Raw genomic sequence first — 20,531 nt, 5'->3', positions numbered from 1 at the left:
AACGGAATGGCCCGTAGGACCCAGAGGCTCTTGAAGGATGTGGGGTACTTCTTTTTCAGCTTCACTAATGACTCTTGTGTCTAGGATCATCCTATGTCCACTAGGGGCATTGGATGACTGAGAAATTATATCTTGAATTACATGAGATGGGACAGTAATGATAATTCATGTATTGCAGGATATCTTGAAATATTACAGGTGGTTAATTCTGAACCCAACAGGTCAATAGGACAGTGATTCATTCAATGTGGAACATAGGCTGTTAAGGGGGTAATTAAGTCTGCTACTGTCATGTAAACGAGCCTTAGCCTGGCTTCTAAAGACCTTTTCATTGTGTGATGCTAATTAACACTGTATTGTGTGAAAGTTCTATTGATGATAGATGTGGAATGTGAATTAGCACACTCTAAAAGGTCAGATGTCTGACTTATGTTTACTAAAGGAATGTGTATTGTATTAAGGTAAAAAGAGCTTATCTCTGAGTCACCTTGTTTGGGTAAAAGGATTAATAATTAGCTCATGTGGATTATATCGGTGCCAGAAAGTCTGACTAAAGATGCGTATTGGCTCCTTGTGTCATGTGTGGGTGGAGTTAAGCCATTGTTACTTTATTACTGACTGTATAAAAAGAGCCTGAGTTTGTCATTAAAGTCTATCCGTTTTGAACCAGAGAACAGAGCTGTGTGTCTCTGTTTCTGGGGAATCCTATGGGCCGTGTTCGTCTGCTGGATTGTGGAGTGTCGATAAGCTGTCGTGGGTTGGTGGAATGGAATATCGTAAACGGCGTTGACCCCTGACCATTACAAAAGCAATATGTTTTACTTTTTGCCATAATATGTATCTACAAAAAATATATAAAAACATTTTTTTCCTCAGTTTAGGCCGATATGTATTCTTCTTTTTATTTTTGGTAAAAAAAATCGCAATAAGCGTTTATTGATTGGTTTTGCGCAAAATGTATAGCGTCTACCAAATAGGGGATAGTTTTATTGCATTTTTATTAATCATTTTTTTTCTAGTAATGGCAGCGATCAGCGATTTTTATCGTGACTGCGACATTATGGTGGACACATCGGACACTTTTGACACTATTTTGGGACCATTGTAATTTTCACAGTGAAAAGTGCTATAAAAATGCACTGGTTACTGTAAAAATTACACTGGCAGTGAAGGGGTTAACCAGGAGGGGGTGCTGTAGGGGTTAAGTGTGCCCTAAGGGAGTGATTCTTACTGTGGGGGGGCGTGGCTGTGCGTGTGATGTCACTGGTCAGCGTTCCCTATGACAGGGAACAGACGATCAGTGACAGTCTCATTAGGAAGCACAGGGAGAGGTTTGTTTACACTCACCTCTCCCCATTCTTCCTCTCTGTGACCTGATCGCGGGACACCGGCGGCGATCGGGTCTGCTGTTCCCACAGGGACGGTCACAGAGAAGAGGATCGGGTCGCGAGCGTGCCGCACGGCTGGGCTCTTAAAGGGGGACGTACATGTACGCCTTTGTGCCCAGCCGTGCCATTCTGCAGATGTATATCGGCGTATGGCGGTCCTCAAGTGGTTAAAGGATTGTAAACCATCCTATGCATTAAGCATTCCTGTCAGGAAGATGAGACCGATGCTGTGTCCCCTTGTACATAGGGACACAGATCGGTCACCTCCCCAGTCACCCCCCTCCCCCTACAGTTAGAACACTCACTAGGCTACACATTTAACCCCTTCCCCGCCCCTAGTGGTTAACCCCTTCCTGCCAGTCACATTTATACAGTAATCAATGCATATTTATAGCACTGTTCACTGTATAAATGTGAATGGTCCCAAAAATGTGTCCGATGTTGTCTGCTATAATGTCGCAGTCCTGAAAATAAATCGCATGATCGCCGCCATTACTAGTAAAAAAAAAAATCATATTATGTCCCCTATTTTGTAGGCAATTAACTTTTGCGCAAACCAGTCATATACGGTTATTGCGTTTTTTTTTTTTTTTTTAACAAAAATATGTAGAAGAATACGTATCGGCCTTAACTGAGATAAAAAAGAAATTGTTTTTTAAAAAATGGGATAGTTATTATAGCAAAAAGTAAAAAATATTGTGTTTTTTTTCAAAATTTACGCTCTTTTTTTGTCTATAGCCCAAAACATAAAAACCGCACAGGCAATCAAATACCACCAAAAGAAAGCTATATTTGTGGGGGGAAAAAAGGCGTCAATTTTGTTTGGGAGCCACGTCGCACGACCGCGTAATTGTCAGTAAAAGCGACGCAGTGCCGGAAGCTAAAATTTCGTCTGGGCAGGAAGGGGGTGTATGTGCACAGTAGGCAAGTGGTTAAAGGGCATTGCTGCAGGGCACACTTCTGTCTGTGACACTTGGGCCCCTTTCACACTGGGCACAGGAGGGTGTGGGTGGCGGTATAGTGGCACGATTTTTAACGCTGCTATACCGTCGGTATTTGCCGCGATATTCAGACCGCTGCGGTGTGGTTTTAACCCCCGCTAGCGGCTGAAATAGGGTTAGGCGCAATTGCCGGCGGTATTACCACGGTTTCCCATTGATTTCAATGGGAAGGAGCGGTGTAGGAGCGGTAAACACCCCGCTCTATACCACTCCAAATATGCGGCTAGCTGGACTTTTGCAGCGGTCCTGCTAGCGCACCGTTTCAGTGTGAAAGCCCTTGGTCTTTCACACTGAAGTATTGCATTGTATGTTTGCAAAAATTAAACGTTGCAGCGGGTTTTTACTGCAGTCATGTGCTGACTCCCACACACACTCTTCTCACAGGCTAGCACATAGCATGATACACAGGTGAAACTCGAAAAATTCGAACATTGTGCAAAAGTTCATTTATTTCACTAATGCAACTTAAAAGGTGAAACTAATATATGAGAGAGACTCCTTAAATGCAAAAGCAAGATAGTTTCAAAGCCGTGATTTGTCATCATTGTGATGATTACGGCTTACAGCTCATGAAGACCCCAAATCCACAATCTCAGAAAATTAGGCTGCATTCACACCTCCGCGACAAGATACGCCGCGTACGCTGCGTATTTTGGCCGCGAGTGTGTAACTTTTTTTTTTTTTTTTTTCACAAAGCCTTCCATTGCTTTGTATGGGCCGAATGCCAATGCCGCCTGAAAAAAGGGTCCGGGACTTTTTTTCAGGCGACAGGCGTACTGCGTCTATGAGATGTGAACCATCTCCATAGACAGCAATGGGAATTCTCCCCTCCAGCGGCACAAGCGTCCAGCGTCGGCGTTTTGGCGCCTAGATGTGAATGGGGCTCTTAGAATATTACATGCAATCAATAAAACAAGGATTGTACATAGAACAATATGGGACCTCTGAAAAGTAGAAGCATTCATATGTACTCAGTACTTGGTTTGGGCCCCTCAATGCGGCGTGGCATGGAAGCGATCAGCCTGTGGCACTGCTGAGGTGTTATGGAAGACCAGGATGCTTCAATAGCGGCCTTCAGCTCTTCTGTATTGTTGGGTCTCATGTCTCTTATCTTCCTCTTGGCAATGCCCCATAGATTCTCTATGGGGTTCAGGTCTGGTGAGTTTGCTGGCCAATCAAGCACAGTAATCCCACAGTCATGTGACCAGGTTTTGGTGCTTTTGGCAGTGTGGGGGAGGTGCCAAGTCCTGCTGGAAAATGAAGTCAGCATTCCCATAGAGCTCTTTCTGTGGAAGGAAGTATGAAGTGCTCCAAAATCTCCTAGTGCCCCCCGGCCTTAATGAAGCTCAGTGGACCAACACCAGCAGATGACACGGCTTCCCCAAATCATCGCAGACTGTGGAAACTTCACACCGGACTTCAAGCATCTTGCAGTGTGAGCCTCTCCATGTTTCCTCCATACTTCCTCCATACTCCGGCTGCTTGGGTTTCCAAATGAGATCATCAGAAAAGAGGACTTTGGACCCCTGAGCACCAGACCAGGTGTGTTTTTCTTTAGCCCAGGTAAGACACTTCCGACGTTGTTTGTTGTTCAGGAGGCCTGACAAGAGGAATACGACATTTGAAGCCCATGTCCAGGATCCGTCTGTGTGTGGCGGCTCTTGATGCTCTGACTCCAGCCTCAGTCCAATCCTTGTGAAAGTCCCAACACTTTTGAATGGCCTTTTCTGACAATCCTCTCCATGCTGTGCTCATTCCTGCTGCTTGTGCACCTTTTTCTTCCACACTTTTCCCTTCCACATAACTTTCTATTAATGTGCTTTGATACAGCACTTTGGGAACATCCAACTTCTTTTGCAATTACCTGTTTTCAGGCCTTCAATCCTTATGGAGGGTGTCAATGATGGTTTTCTGCACAACTGTCAGGTCAGCAGTCTTTCCCATTGATTGTTGATTCCTACTGAACCAGACTGAGAGACCATTAAAGGCTCAGGAACCCTTTGCAGGTGTTAGGCTTAATTAGCTGATTAGAGTGGGACACTTTGAGCCGAGAATATTGCACTTTTCCCAATATTCTAATTTCTGAGATTGTGGATTTGGGGTTTTCATGAGCTGTAAGATATAATCATCAACAATGAATGAATGAATGAATGAAAACTTATATAGCGCAACACATGCGAACTTAATCGCCTCTGGGCAATTATGACAAATCACGGCTTGAAACTATCTTGCTTTGCATGTATGAGTCCTCTCTCATATATTAGTTTCACCTTTAAGTTGCATCGTGAAATAAAATAAATTTTTGCACGATATTCACATTTTTTTCGAGTTTCACCTGTAAAAGAAGTATGGCTGGTCATATGAACCTATGTCTTCTCTTCAGTTTTAAGGTAGAAAACATAGGCTAGATTCAGCATTGATTTACGCCGGCGTATCTATAGATATGCCGCGTAAATTCAAAGCTGCGCCGCGTATCTTCTTTCTGTATTCAGAAAGCAAGATACGCCGAAATTGGCCTAAGAACGACTGGCGTAAGTCTCTTACACCGTCGTATCTTAGGGTGGCATATTTACGCTGGCCGCTAGGTGGCGCTTCCGTCGTAGAATATGCAAATGACCTAGATACGCCGATTCACAAACGTACGTGCGCCCGGCGTAATTTTTTTCCGTCGTTTGCGTGAGGCTTTTTTTCCGGCGTAACGTTGCTCCCGCTTCTATGAGGCGTACGCAATTTTAAGTATGGACGTCGTTCCCCACCGCGTCGAATTTTGAATTTTTACGTCGTGTTGCGTAAGTCGTTTCGCGAATAGGGCTGGACGTAATTTACGTTCACATCGAAAGCAATGACGATTTGCGGCGAAATTTCGAGCGTGCGCACTGGGATTCTTTAACGACCCGGCGCGTGCGCCGTTCGTAAAAAAACGCAAAATACGCGGGGTCAACAATAATTTAAATAAAACACGCCCACCATCATCCCATTTGAATTAGGCGGGCTTACGCCGGCCCACATACGTTACGCCGCCGTAACTTAGGGCGCAAGTTCTTTATGAATACGGAACTTGCGCCTAATTTACGGCGGCGTAAACGTATCGGAGATACGTTACGCCCGCACAATGTTACGCAGGGGCTACCTGAATCTAGCCCATAGATATTAAAAAAAAAAAAAAAAAAAGAAATAAAACGCAGAAAGCTGAACAGAAGGTGAGAGAAGGGGTTTAAAAAAAATAATCGCTACCAACTGGAGTTCTGCTTTTAAAATGAATATAAATTGGAAGTACTGGCTTGGTGGCGTTGCTAATTCTAAGGAAAGGAAAGTCCCAGGGCACCTTGTTATGTACAGTTCCCTATTTCTACTTTCACATTGTCTTGCAAAACTTTCCCTGATTTTGGTAATCAGGGTTATACTAATAATTGTGTCTTCTGTCTGAATATACGGTAACAGAACATAAGATTACAATAAGCACAAACGTTATTCTTACTGTATACTGTAAACTTTTGTCTTTTTTAAGTTTCCTAAAATATAACCTGGTAATCCGCAAAATTTTAGAAACATTAGTTTTTATGATGAAATTGTATTTTTGTCAATTGCTGGTCGCATAAACAAATATTTTAAATACACAATAGACTAGCAAACTTAACCACCTTAACCCCCCGGACCATATTGCTGGTCAAAGAACAGAGCACTTTTGCGATTCGGCACTACGTCGCTTTAACTGACAATTGCGCGGTCGTGCGACGTGGCTCCCAAACAAAATTGGCGTCCTTTTTTTCCCACAAATAGAGCTTTCTTTTGGTGTATTTGATCACTCTGTGGTTTTTAGTTTTTGCGCTATAAACAAAAATAGAGCGACAAATTTTGAAAAAATATAATATTTTTTACTTTTTGCTATAATAAATATCCCCCAAAAATATATAAAAAACAATTTTTTTTCCTCATTTTAGGCCGATATGTTATTCTTCTACCTATTTTTTCGTAAAAAAAAACCCGCAATAAACGTTTATTGATTGGTTTGCGCAAAGTTATAGCGTTTAACAAAATAGGGGGTAGTTTTATGCATTTTTATTAATATTTTTTTTTTACTAGCGATTTTTTTTTTTTCGTGACTGCGACATTATGGCGGACACATCTGACACTTTGACACATTTTTGGGACCATTGTCATTTTTATAGCAATCAGTGCTATAAAAATGCATTGATTACTATAAAAATGCCACTGGCAGGGAAGGGTTAACACTAGGGGGCGGGGAAGGGGTTAAGTTCCCTGGGTGTGTTCTAACTGTAGGGGGGGGTGGGATCCACTAGGGGAAATGACTGTTTGCTGTTCATACATTGTATGAACAGACGGTCAGGCATTTCTCCCCCTGACAGGACCGGGAGCTGTGTGTTTACACACCCAGCTCCTGGTCCTCGCTTTGTAACAATCGATCGCGGCTGCCCAGCGGTGATCGCACCCGCCGGGAGCTACGGGCTCTCGCGCAGGGGAGCCGACCTGCCGCCATATAACTGCGGCGGCTGGTCGGCAAGTAGTTAAAGTGCTACTAAACCCACAACACTAAAATCAGTCTGTATATGCAGTAAAGCATTCTTGTTATACTCACTGTGGAACCTAAAGGGTTAAAGGGGTTTTAAAGGTTCGTTTTTTTTTTTTCTTTTACCACTTAAGGGTTTACGAAAGGTTTACCCCCTTGCTGACCAGAGCATGTTTTGCGATTCGGCACTGCGTCGCTTTAACCGTCAATTGCGCGGTCGTGCGACGTTGCAACCCAAAACAAACTTGACGTCCTTTTTTTCCCAACAAATGGAGCTTTCTTTTGGTGGTATTTGATCATCTCTTCGTTTTTAATTTTTTGTGCTATAAACAAAAAAAATAGTGACCAATTTTGAAAAAAAAAAGCTATATATTTTTTTTTACTTTTGCTATAATAAATATTCCCAAAAAAACTATAAAAAACATTTTTTTCTCAGTTTAGGCCGATATGTATTCTTCTACATATTGTGGGTGAAAAAAAAACGCAATAAGTGTATATTGATTGATCTCTCTCTCAACCCCCCCATTGTCTCTAAAGCCCCCTCCTCTGTCTCTAAGCCCCCTCCTCTGTCTCTCAGCTCCCCCCTCTGTCTCTCAGACCCCTGCTCTATCTGCTCTGTCTCTCAGACTCTATCTGCTCTGTCTCTCAGACCCCTGCTCTATCTCTCAGCTCTCTTCCTCTGTCTCTCAGCTCCCCCCCCCCCCCTCTGTCTCTCAGCTCCCCCCCTCTGTCTCTCAGCTCCCCCCCTCTGTCTCTCAGCTCCCCCCCTCTGACTCTCAGCTCCCCCCCTCTGTCTCTCAGACCCTGCTCTGTCTGCTCTGTCTCTCAGACCCTGCTCTATCTCTCAGCTCTCTTCCTCTGTCTCTCAGCTCCCCCCCCTCTGTCTCTCAGCTCCCCCCCCTCTGTCTCTCAGCTCCCCCCCTCTGTCTCTCAGCCCCCCCCCTCTGTCTCTCAGCTCCCCCCCTCTATCTCTCAGAACCCTCCCTCTGTTATTTTTTAAGTCCCATGGTGTAGTGAAACACACTCATAAAAACGTAACACTTGGTGAAAAAAAAAAGTGTGCACACAAAAGTTAGAACACAAAAAAGTGCACAGGGTGAACACATGGTTCTCCTCTGAAGAAGTAGGACCCTCGCCCTGATCACCGGGGCGCAAGACTCCTGATGGGGACTGGGGTAGTCACTGGTTCACCTGGCCAAAACCAGGTGGACCCCTTTCTTTGGGAGGCCTGCCGAAATAGGCCAACCCTAAGTACTCGGTGGGGCTCCCCCAAAGGGAGACCCCATGGGAGGGGGAAAAACCTGACCAGAAGGCCACGTGCCCTCTCCCCCAAGACGTTCAGGGCAGGCCAGAGGACATACACCCTACTAATTAGGGAGTGAGTGCATACAGTGCTGTGCACAAACATACATAGAAAAAAAAGATCAAGTGCGGGAGCCATAGTGAAATACAATGGCAGGCCCTTAGGCAAGGAATACAAAATTCCTCTGGTCCTAACCAAAAGGCCATGTGTAAAAAAAAATGTTTACGTTGTGCAGTGGCCATATAGTGCCAAAAACCTAAGGTGAGCTCTCCCACCGTGAGAATTGCTGCACCCTGTACACAATGGTCTTCTTTCACAGCCCGGCCCTCAGCCAGACCAGTTCAGCCCCTTCCCTACCAAGAAGGCATCAGAACTTAGAGAGCTTGGGGAGAACCTTGCCTACAACCGGGGACCAGGCATGTACTGGCCAGTGGGACTACAGGGAGTTTCCCGGTGGGCCGGATGGCTCTTATATCGCCCTCAAATGTGGATAGACTAAGGAGTCACCCATGGCTTGTACATAGACTTATCTGCAGCCTTCTCTCCATGTGTGTGGTCACCACCCTTCTCTGCTATACAGTTTCATAGAATGCTTGTATTTTTTCCCCCTGCAGGGTGTGTGCATGAAGTGGTCCTGTCTTCGATTGCCTTGGGTGGATCTGGATTGGTTCATAGACATTTCTTGCCAGATAAGAGAGCTGGACATCTCTTCTAACCTCCTGACTTCTCTTCCATCAGTGGTCCCGTGGGGGCTTCTCAATTTACAGAAGTTGAATTTAAGTGACAACCAGCTGTGTGATCTGCCCAGCATACAAAGCTCAGATGAAATCATCTGCTCCAGGTCAGCTGTCTTCTGAAAGTGAAATCTTTGTCTGAAATCTTTGTGGGGAATCTGATAGTTCTGTGTGTGCCTGTTAACGTCAGATCATAGTTTTTTTGTTTTTGCCTTTTTAGATTGCTTGAAATTGACGTTTCCAATAACAAGCTGACATCTCTCCCCCCTGGATTACTCCATCTGAGCCGGCTTCAGAAACTTTGTGCATCCAAGAACTTCTTGGCAAATCTGTTTAGAGAAGACGGTATGTCACACTTCCATGTCATGTGACCACAATGTGAACCTTGGGTTATTCCAAGGGAATTTAGATACTGTGGGCCAGATTCAGAAAGATCAGCGGATCTTTCTGCTGGCGTAACGTATCTCATTTACGTTACGCCGGCGCAAGTTTTTCAGGCAAGTGCTTTATTCACAAAGAACTTGCCTGCAAAGTTGAGCCGGCGTAGCGTAAATCCCCCCGGCGGAAATTTCAAATTCCGCGGGTAGGGGGGCGTGTAACCTTTAAATCAAGCGCGTCCCGCGCCGAACGAACTGCGCATGCGCCGGCCCGCGACTGAATCCCAGTGCGCATGCTCCAAATGACGTCGGCAAATCGTCATGCTTTCGACGTGAACGTAAATTGCGTCCATCCGTATTTGCGAATGACTTGCGCAAACAAGGTAAAATTTCAAAACTCAGCGCGGGAACGACGGCCATACTTAACATTAGCTACGCCTCATATAGCAGGGGTAACTATACGCCGGAAAAGGCCGAACGCAACGACGAAAAAAAAAAAGCGCCGGGCGGTCGTTCGTTTCTGAATCGGCGTAACTCCTCATTTGCATATTCCTTGCGTAAAACATACGGAAGCGCCACCTAGCGGCCAGCCTGGAATTGCAGCCTAAGATCCGACGGTGTAAGACACTTACACCTGGCGGATCTTAGGGAGATCTATGCGTAACTGATTCTATGAATCAGGCGCATAGATACGACGGCCGCACTCAGAGATACGACGACGCGTATCAGGAGATACGCCGTCGTATCTCTTTTCTGAATCCGGCCCATTGCCTTTATCAGGGATTCTAATTAAAAAATCTGCTCAAGAGACTTGAGAGGCGTGTAATTTGATGTATAAAAAGTGAATAATTCTGCGCTAACCCAATAGTGAAACGTGGAAAGCTGCTACATACAAATGTGACAAAGATTGGTGAACAAGGTAAATGGAAAATGTAGCGCTAAAAAGTTGAGTAAGCAATATTCAAATAATCAAATGTTGCTATGCACATGAAGGTAGGTCAGAAAGTGTGAAAACATAACATATATACAGTAAAACCTTGGTTTGAGAGCGTTTTACAAGACAAGCAAAAAATGTTTAATACATTTTGACTTGATATACAAGATTTTGGTTAGTTGACTGGTTGATGTCTTGATATAGAGTAGCGTCATGTCACAACATGTCACAAGGGTGCCCAAACTTTTGCAGACGCCATTTTTTTGTTTTCTGTAATTTTGAAAGTGTAAATGATGGAAATAAAATCTAACTTTTTTTGACATATTATAAGAATGTCTAATCTGTAAATTTGATGCCTTTTGGAGATTTTTCCATCTTTCCTTGGCTTCGTATGCACATTAATACAAATTTTTACCTGGGGTGCCCAAACTTTCGATCCCCACTGTATGTGGTAAAGTGCTGACTATAAAGTGTCAAAACGGGCTCATAAATAAATAAAATAAGATGAGCATACATATTTTTTTTAACCATGCCTATCCTTTTAAAGTGGTTGTAAACCTTATTATAGTCTTTGGTACTGTAAATATCTTCTAAACATGCACAGTTTAGGAGATATTCACTATATGCACTGCTGCCGACGCCATCGGCGCATGCGCACTTAAGACACGGCTCGCTCGTACCGTTTCTTCACTACCCATGACTGGCAGCACCCATTCGCATGCATGGGAGTGACGTCATCACGGCTTCGGCCAATCACAGTGCCAGAGCCCGCGAACCTGGAAGTAACTCTGGTGAAAGATGTCAACCGTGGGAGTGGACTGCTGGGCATCGTTCTGAGGCAAGTATTTATGCGATGCATACCAGCTTATTATGCCTTTTTGTCTTGGAGGTTGTTTTTTTTTGGAGGTTAACAACCTCTTTAACCACTTAAGCCCCGGACCATTATGCAGCTAAAGGACCTGGCCCCTTTTGCGATTTCGGCATTGCTTTGCTTTAACTGACAATTGCGCAGTCGTGCGACGTGGCTCCCAAACAAAATTGGCGTCCTTTTTCCCCCACAAATAGAGCTTTCTTTTGGTGGTATCTGATCACCTCTGCGGTTTTTATTTTTTGCGCTATAAACAAAAATAGAGCGACAATTTTTTTTTAAAAAAAATATTTTTTACTTTTTGCTATAATAAATATCCCCAAAAAAGATATATAAAAAAAATGTTTCCCTCAGTTTAGGCCGATACGTATTCTTCTACATATATTTTTGGTAAAAAAAATCACAATAAGCGTTTATTGATTGGTTTGTGCAAAATTTATAGCGTCTACCAAATAGGGGGTAGTTTTATTGCATTTTTTAATATTTTTTTTTTTTTCTAGTAATGGCAGCGATTAGCGATTTTTATCGTGACTGCGACATTATGGCAGACACACAGTTAGAATCGCTCCCTAGGACACACTTAACCCCTTGATCGCCCCCTAGTGTTAACCCCTTTTCTGCCAGTCACATTTACACAGTAATCAGTGCATTTTTATAGCTCTGTTCGCTGTAAAAATGACAATGGTCCCAAAATAGTGTCAAAAGTGTCCGCAAAAGTATCCCCTATCTTGTAAATGCTATAACTTTTGTGCAAACCAGTCAATATACGCTTATTGCGTTTTTTTTTTGTTTTTTTTTTTTACCAAAGATATGTAGAAGAATACATATCGGCCTAAACTGAGGAAAAAATTGGGATATTTATTATAGCAAAAAGTAAAAAATATTGGGCCAGATTCACGTACGAGCGCGTAACTTTGTGCGGGCGTAGCGTATCCTATTTACGCTACGCCTCCGCAACTTAGACGGGCAAGTGCAGTATTCACAAAGCACTTGCTCCGTAAGTTGCGGCGGCGTAGCGTAAATGGGCCGGAGTAAGCCCGCCTAATTCAAAATAGGCTGGTAGGGGGCGTGTTGTATGTAAATGAATCGTGACCCCACGTAAATGACGCGCCTAACAAACGGCGCATGCGCGCGCATGCTCAGTATCACGTTGAATTTACTCCATAAGATACACCAGGCCCAATGCCTGTGACGTGAACATAACCTACGCACAGCCCCATTCACGTACGACTTACGTAAACGACGTAAAAAGATACGCTTGCCGACGTCCATACTTTGCATTACCTGCGCCTCATATAGCAGGGGTAATTTTACGCCGGACGTAAGCCTTACGTAAACGGCGTAGCGGCCGCAAGTACGTTCGTGAATCGGCGTATCTAGCTCATTTACATATTCGACGTGTAAATCTATGGAAGCGCCCCTAGCGGCCGGCGTAAATATGCACCCTAGATACGACGGCATACTAAGACTTACGTCGGTCGGCTGAAGCCATATTTCAGGCGTATCTTGTTCCCAGAATACCGCGCAGAGATATGACGGCGCAACTTTTAAATTACGCGGCGTATCAATAGATACGCCAGTGTAACTCGATCGTGAATCTGGCCCATTGTGTTTTTTTTTTTTTTCAAAACTTCTTTTGTTTATAACTCAAAAAATAAGAACCGCAGAGGTGATTAAATACCACCAAAAGAAAGCTCTATTTGGGTACAGTGTTACATGACTGCGCAATTGTCATTCAAAGTGCAGTAGCGCTTTTTACTCCACGCTCACCGCAGCACTGGAGCGCCTCAGCCTTCCGGCCTCCATGATGGAGGCGGTGATCGTTGTCATACCTAAACCTGGGAAGGACCCGGAACTGTGTTCATCCTATCGGCCTATATCTCTGCTCAATGTGGATGCCAAAATCCTGACCAAGATCCTGGACAATCGGCTGAACACAGTGATCCTCACGCTGGTGCATGGTGACCAGACGGGATTCATGCCGGGGAAGGGCACGGATATAAATATCCGCAGGCTCCACACCAATATTGCAATTTTCCGCGAGCAGAATACTACCGGGGCTGTGGCCTCACTCGACGCAGAGAAGGCCTTTGACTCAGTTGAGTGGGCCTTCCTGTGGCGAGTGTTGACTAAGTTTGGGTTCGGTCCTAAATTCATTGCCTGGATCAAATTGCTGTATGGGTCACCCACGGCCAGGGTGCGCACGGGGGGCAACATCTCAGCCCCATTCCGTTTATGCAGGGGGACGAGGCAGGGCTGCCCACTGTCTCCGGGGCTCTTTGCCTTGGCCATCGAGCCCATGGCTATTATGCTTCGCTCGACGCACGAGGTGAGGGGCCTGGAGGTGGGACCACTGACCGAAAGGGTGTCGCTGTACGCGGATGACACCCTTTTGTACCTTGGTGATGACTCTCAGTCCCTAGTGGCAGCCCTCAAAATTGTTGATAGGTTCGGCGGGTTCTCCGGGATTCGTGTTAATTGGGGCAAATCTAGTCTATTCCGCCTGTCCGACCTTGCCCCCCCCACAGCGGACCTGACGCCGCTGAGTAAGGTCTCCAAATTCCCGCTATCTGGAGTGGACATTGACAACAATCTAGGTCAATACTTACACGACAACCTATACCCGGTCCTACAGACTCTAATTGCAAAATGCCAAGCCTGGAGGACACTACCCCTTACTCCGGTGGGGCGGGTGAACCTGTTAAAAATGGTGTTCCTCCCCAAGCTGCTCTACATATTCCGTAACACCCCGGTCCCTATCCCCGCCTCTTTTTTTACTAAATTGGATAGCGTAGTCTCCTCATTCATCTGGGGTGGGGGAGCTCCCAGAATAGCGCAACGCAAGCTTCAGCTGCCTCTGTCCTCAGGGGGTCTGGCCCTGCCCTCCTTCAAAAAATACTACTGGGCGGCAGTGCTAGTAACAGTCCGGTGGTGGTTCCAGCAGACTAGGTCCAACCCAGCAGTAAACCTGGAGGCCGCAGTCATGGGCTCCTACTCAGCCCTCACCAACCTGGTCTATAGAGGACCCAGGGCCGCCCCACAGGTTACTCTCCCGATGCGCACCACGATTCAGGTTTGGGATAAGGTCACTGCAGCGGTCGCGAGCCCTGACTCCATCTCGCCTCACGCCCCGTTGTGGGGCAACCCAAGACTCTCACATTTCAGGTCCATCCCGGACCCTAGTGTCTGGGCCAGATATGGAATAGTGAAAATACAACATATTATGCCAGCGGGGGCGCTGCTCCCCTTTCCGGAGCTACGCGCAGCGTTTGAGCTCCCCTCATGGATGCTGTTCAGGTATTTACAATTGAAACATGCGGCGCAGGCACAGTTCTCGAGGACAATTACGGTTGAGCCACATAGAGAGGATAGAGAGGTTCCTTATATCCCGTGGAATTGATAGAATAGTGTCCTCCATCTACCTCCAACTTACATGCGACGACTCAAAGGGGGACTCTCCCCTTCACAGAGTCTGGAAGGCGGACATTCCCGACCTCTCGGAAGAGGATTGGGAGTCTGCGCTGGTCCAATATATACCGACAACCATATCTGCTAGAGACAGATTCATCCAATTGAAGTTCTTACACAGGGCCTATTACACCCCCCAGCGCCTTGCCAGGATATTCAGTACCCAGTCAGACCGATGCCCTAAATGTCAGAGAGAGACAGGAACGTTCTATCACGTTGTGTGGGACTGCCCGGTCGTGCGGGGATACTGGGAAGGGTGGTGAAAAAATTAACGCTGCTACTGGCCTCCGAGTGCCGCTGGACTCCAAGATTCTCCTTCTTGGTATCACAGAGGGCGTGACACAGTCTACTCACGCCAGCTTGCTACTATTCTTTCTCTGCTTCTACGCTAGGAAAACACTGCTACGACAGTGGAAGCTGGCGAGCCCCCCAACGGTGGCTCAATGGCTTGCACTGGTGGACTCCGTTCTGCCTCTATACAAATTGACCTACATGGGCCGCAAGTTCCCCCAAAAATTTGACAAAGTTTGGGGGACATGGGTGGCAGCTAGGGCACTGCCTGTTTGAGAATGCTCCTGTATGCTCCGGGAATTCATAGTGCTTCTCCTTTAATCGTGTGGAGGAGGTGCACTCCCCCCCCCCCCAGGGGGTTGGGACATGACTCACCGTCCTGCAGCCTGACTAGCTGACCCTCACCCTATCCGGCGATCCAACCTAGACCCATTCAGATCTATCTCTGGTGTGTTGCCCTGTACCTGTTATGCTGATTGTATGTATGTGCTAATCCGTACAATGTCAAACCATGCTGTACCACAGTTTGCTGATTTACTTTTTGTTTTGTTTCTTTATTTTATTAATAAAACTTTTCTGTTAAAAAAAAAAAAAGTGCAGTAGCGCTAAAAACTAAAAATTGGCCTGGGCAGGAAGAGGGTGAAAATGCCCTGTATTGAAGTGGTTAAGTTTGGCTTTAATTCTGCTACTGGAAACTAGATGTGTATTGATTGTGTGTTATTTATATAACTTCGATCTTATTACATATTTTTTCCAGGGGCTAACTGGATCGGTCTGCGGAGGTTACAGGAGTTAGATGTGTCTGAAAACCATCTCTCTGATCTCTCAAACCCTGTCTTCCATTGCTTCAAATCTCTGAGATATCTGAATGTCTCTGGCAATAAACTGAAAATGTTCCTGGAGCCTTGGGCCTGCCCTCTCGTAAGTGTTATGTCAAATGTATAGAATATATGTGTACAAATGCCTCAGTGGCGGCTGGTGTTTTTTGTTTGGGTGGGGGGGGGGGGGGGGGAATAACCATCCCTGCGGCACCTCAAACCCCCCCACCCTTCCAATCGCTGGAGGAAACGGGGAGCTGCGGGAAACTCATATGAACTGTCAGCTTCTGATGATGGAGGCGTGGTTAAGCCTCTGGGAATGCTCTGATTGGTCACAGCGTCCCAGGCTATCTGACAGCTCACTGCAGTTTCCCAGTGGCTCTGTATCCTTGGCTTCCTCCAGTGATTCGGTGATCAGAGCAGTGTGAATCAGGAGAATGGGACAGCAGACTTCACAGACTGACATGCCTACAGCTCTGACATGGAGAGTGAGTGGATTGTTTTTAAACAATTTAATTTATTAAAAACTTCCGCACCAGCAGCTGCCTGTTGCCTCTCACTCTACCTTATGTTTTGACTCCTCTGTAATTGCCCCCACCGCCTACCACTCTGATCCCCCTGCTGTCTGGGTCCCCCTGTGTGCTGGGGCCCCTACAGGAGGCTGACTCCGCCTGTCAGTGGCACTGGTGTCTGGGTGTCAGGCAGAGGGAAACCCAAACAGTGGCACTGGTGTCTGGGTGTCAGGCAGAGGGGAACCCAGTCACAGCATTCCAAACCCATAATATCCGGGTCAAAACCGGGCAGGTGGCAACCCTATATGCAGACTGGATCCTTAGGTGAAATCTCAGGATGTTTGGTACCCTCTCAGATGTAGCACCACCCCCCCCCCCCCCCCCGTCTCTGGCACAGCTGGGACCTCGCTGAACAGAAACTTGAAGCAGCAGAATTGCTGGAGGTAGGGGGTAGCAAAACCCCCCCCCCCCCCCCCCCACCCCACCTAAACAGGTGGAATCCCTTGAACAGAAAGACACTGCTGTTCCAAAGCTCATTTAAAGCTATTTATGTGCTCCTCAGCCACTTTTTGGGCACTCCTCCCTGTGGATTGGCTGCAGCACAATACATTTTCATGCTGCCAGTTTACCTTTCTAGAAGGCAGGGAGGAGCAATCAAACCTGCAGCCTGTGAAATCCCAGAACAGCCAAAAGAAATCAACAACTGCTCCAGTGATTACAGAGGAGCCAAAATAACTAAATTTACACAACAGCCTAGCAACCTAACTAGGAGGGTGCTACATCAGCAAAAATGTCTTCCCTTGTAGGGCAAGAATTGGGTTATATTTAACTGAGTCCCGCAAATTATTTCTATTTCCAATGGCAAACAGCATAACTGCTGGCCTATAGCTTAGATTTCTTAGAGCCATTTATCTAATTGCATACAGTTTTATTTTTAATTTAAATTTTTATTTTTTTGTTCCCATGGATGATGTATATGAAAATAATATTTTCCCCAATCCTTTCTTTAACAATTCCATCTAATCCTTGGGGCGGAGTGCCCAAAAGGTGGCTGAGGAGCATATAAATGTCTTTAAATGAGCTTTGGAACAGCAGTGTCTTCCGGTTTATGTAGTTGAGGGGAGTAGATGGGCCATGTAAAACATTTTATACCGTAATATTCTTCTATTTTTTGGAATTTTTGTATCTGTGTATTTTATGCTGCCTTTCTGTTCCAGAAATACTGTAAAGCTTCTAAAAACTGCATTGAAATTCTTCCGGATAACCTGGCTGTCTTCTGGAGGAATCATCTGCTGGAAGTGGATTTTTCAGATAACGCCCTAAAGGATGTTCCCAAGGAGCTCTTCCAGCTGGAGGTAACATTCCCTAGCAGTATCAGCTGACCTGTTGTTGTAGCGGCATGTAACTCAATCATTTCAATGGATCCTTACATCTTACTTGAGGTCAATAATGGAGTGAGCTTGCATGGGTGCTCAACCTGTGGCCCTCCAGCTGTTGCGAAAACTACAAGTCCCACCTTGCCTCTGCCTTTGGGAGTCATGCTTGTAACTGTTAGCTTTGACTCATGGGACTTGGAGGGACATAGGTTGCGCACCCATGGAAGTGTCCAGTTTTTTTACAGGTATACAAGAACTTTTTTGTGACGGCGCAGAGAATCCATGTTACTTTCCGTTTGCCAGATAAATGAAAGATGTAGTTTTCTACAACTCTGCAGGAAAGCAAAATTACAAATGCATGCCGGGTAATGCATTCCTAACGTTTTACATTTGTTTTCAAAGCTGCATGAGTGGTGAAGGATGTCTGTGAGCTACGTAGAGGAAGGCCAAGAGCGCTTCTTGGTATCCATTAGACTGTACTTAAAGCCGAGTGTAACGGTCAGGGGTTAACACCGTTACGATATTCCATTCCACCAACCCATGACAGCTTCCGACACTCCACAATCCAGCACACAGGACCCATTGGATTTCCCCCAGAAAACAAGACACACGGCTCTGTTCTCTGGTTCCAAACGAATGACACTTTAATGGTAAACTTAGGCTCTTTTTATACAGTTGAAGGCATGCTGCAGTAATCAAAGGGACAATGACACACTCAACCCACAACATCATACAATGGGTGCTAACGAGCCTCCAATACACATTTCTTGGGTAGACTTTCTGGCATCGGGTCTGACACAATCCACATGAGCTAATTACTAACCATTTACCTAGACGAGGTGACTCTGAGATAAGCTCTTTTCACCTCAATACACAATACATATTCCTTTAGTAAACATAAGTCAGACATCTGACCTTTTAGATTGTGTTAATTCACATTCCACATCTATCATCAATATAACTTTCACACAATACAGTGTTAATTAGCATCACACAATGAATAGGTCTTTAGAAGCCAGACCAAGGCTAGTTTACATGACAGTAGCAGACTTAATTACCCCCTTAACAGCCTGTGTTCCCACATGAATGAATCACTGTCCTATTGACCTGTTGGGTTCAGAATCAACCACCTGTCCCATCTCATGTAATCCATGATATAATTTCTCAGTCATCCTATGCCCCTAGTGGACATAGGATGACCCTAGACACAAGAGTCATTGGTGAAGCTGAAACAGGAGTACCCCCACAGGCCATACCGTTACACGGAGTTCCACCCAAAAATAGAACTTCCACTTTTTGGATTCCTTCCCCGCTCCGGTGTCACATTTGGCACCTTTCAGGGGGGAGCAGATACCTATTTAATTCAGGTATTTGCTCCCACTTCCTGGCCTAGACATCGCGGTGACCTACGTCATGTCCGACGCCTCCCCCGCTGTCTTCTGGGAAACACACAGGACCCAGAAAATAGCGGCGACCAGTGAGGACACGCAGAGCGATTTGCGCATGTGCAGTAGGGAACCGGGAAGTGAAGCCGCAAGGCTTCATTTCCTGATTCCCTCACCGAGAATGGTAGCGGGGGGCAGCCGAGGGCCGAGCGATCTGTTTGATCTGCACCAGCCATTTGATGGTTTGACAACTTGGTTAAGAGCACAACCAATGTGACAGTCCGCATTCATGGCATGCTGGGAATGTAACTGTTTTTTTGAAAATCAAAGGGGATAGTTCCGCTTTAAAGTGACCCTAAACTATAATATAACGACTTGCCCTCAAATTATGTACATGTTATGGCCGCAGCTGTATGCCATAACCCCAGTACTTTTTAATTTTTTCAGGCGGGCAATGCTCCTTCATCTATAAGCAATCCTAGCGGCTGATTAGCCACTGGATTGCATTTATAAGGTGGCGAGGGGGGCCCACCGGTGGTTCTCCACGCTCTCTCGTGGGATCAGGGAGCCCAGTATCCGATTCGGCAGTTTCTTGTTACTCCCATATTTCTCAGCCAACACAGGTAAAAAAAATAATGAAATGCTAAACAAATGACCTTTGCCAAGGGAAGAAAAATAAAACTTGTTTTGTGGTAGCTGCCCTTTAATCAACAGAGCTTTGCCTTTATACAGGCTAACAAAAGTAGAAGGTCATTCGGCTAAGTGAGATAAGATTTGAGGTAGGGTTGTCCCGATACCACTTTTTTAGGACCGGGTACAAGTACCGATACTTTTTTTTAATTACTCGCCGATACCGAATACCGATACTTTTTTTTAATTACTCGCCAGTACCGAATACCGATACTTTTTTTTTAAATGTGTCCCCAAATGCAGCAATGCCCCCCCCACAGATGCAGCCATGTCCCCCCCCCATATATGCAGCCATGTCCCCCCCCATATATGCAGCCATGTCCCCCCCCCATATATGCAGCCATGTCCCCCCCCATATATGAAGCCATGTCCCCCCCATATGCAGCCATGTCCCCCCCATATCCAGCCATGTCCCCCCCCATATCCAGCCATGTCCCCCATATATGCAGCCATGTCCCCCCCATATATGCAGCCATGTCCCCCTTACCTACATGCCGATTGGTTAATACGGGCGCGGAACATTACAGCTTTCATTTGAATAGCTGTAGTTTTTCGCGCCGCGCTGCGTATAGACACTCCCCCTTGATCGGGATTGGACAGTTCACCCGAGCAATGGCAGTGTCTATACGCGGTGCGAAACACTACAGCTATTTAAATGAAAGCTGTAATGTTCCGCGCCCGTATTAACCAATCGGCAGCGGCAATGTGGCGGCGGGGGGGCGTGTATCGGATGAGGCATCGGGGGCATTTGCGGGAGTACAAGTACTCCCACAAATACTCGGAATCGGTCCCGATACCGATACTAGTATCGGTATCGGGACAACCCTAATTTGAGGAACAAGTTGAATTACATCTAAG

The 20,531-nt window shown here is 45.8% G+C and overlaps 1 protein-coding gene across 1 annotated transcript in view; it reads left to right on the top strand.

Moving 5' to 3' along the window:
* LRRK1 (leucine rich repeat kinase 1) overlaps positions 1–20,531 on the top strand; it is a 305,999-nt gene that overhangs the window by 140,604 nt on the left and 144,864 nt on the right. Inside the window, exons 7-10 of the mRNA XM_040342319.1 lie at positions 8,835–9,061; positions 9,175–9,299; positions 15,650–15,813; positions 17,440–17,577. Of these exons, the coding sequence (XP_040198253.1) occupies positions 8,835–9,061; positions 9,175–9,299; positions 15,650–15,813; positions 17,440–17,577 (654 nt within the window). The remainder of the gene's footprint in view (positions 1–8,834; positions 9,062–9,174; positions 9,300–15,649; positions 15,814–17,439; positions 17,578–20,531) is intronic.

This window comes from Rana temporaria, chromosome 3 (genome assembly GCF_905171775.1).
Source record: "Rana temporaria chromosome 3, aRanTem1.1, whole genome shotgun sequence".
Taxonomy (NCBI): Eukaryota; Metazoa; Chordata; class Amphibia; order Anura; family Ranidae; genus Rana; species Rana temporaria.
The sequence above is the reverse complement of the archived record's forward strand: the minus strand, read 5'-3'. Positions and strand labels throughout refer to the sequence as shown.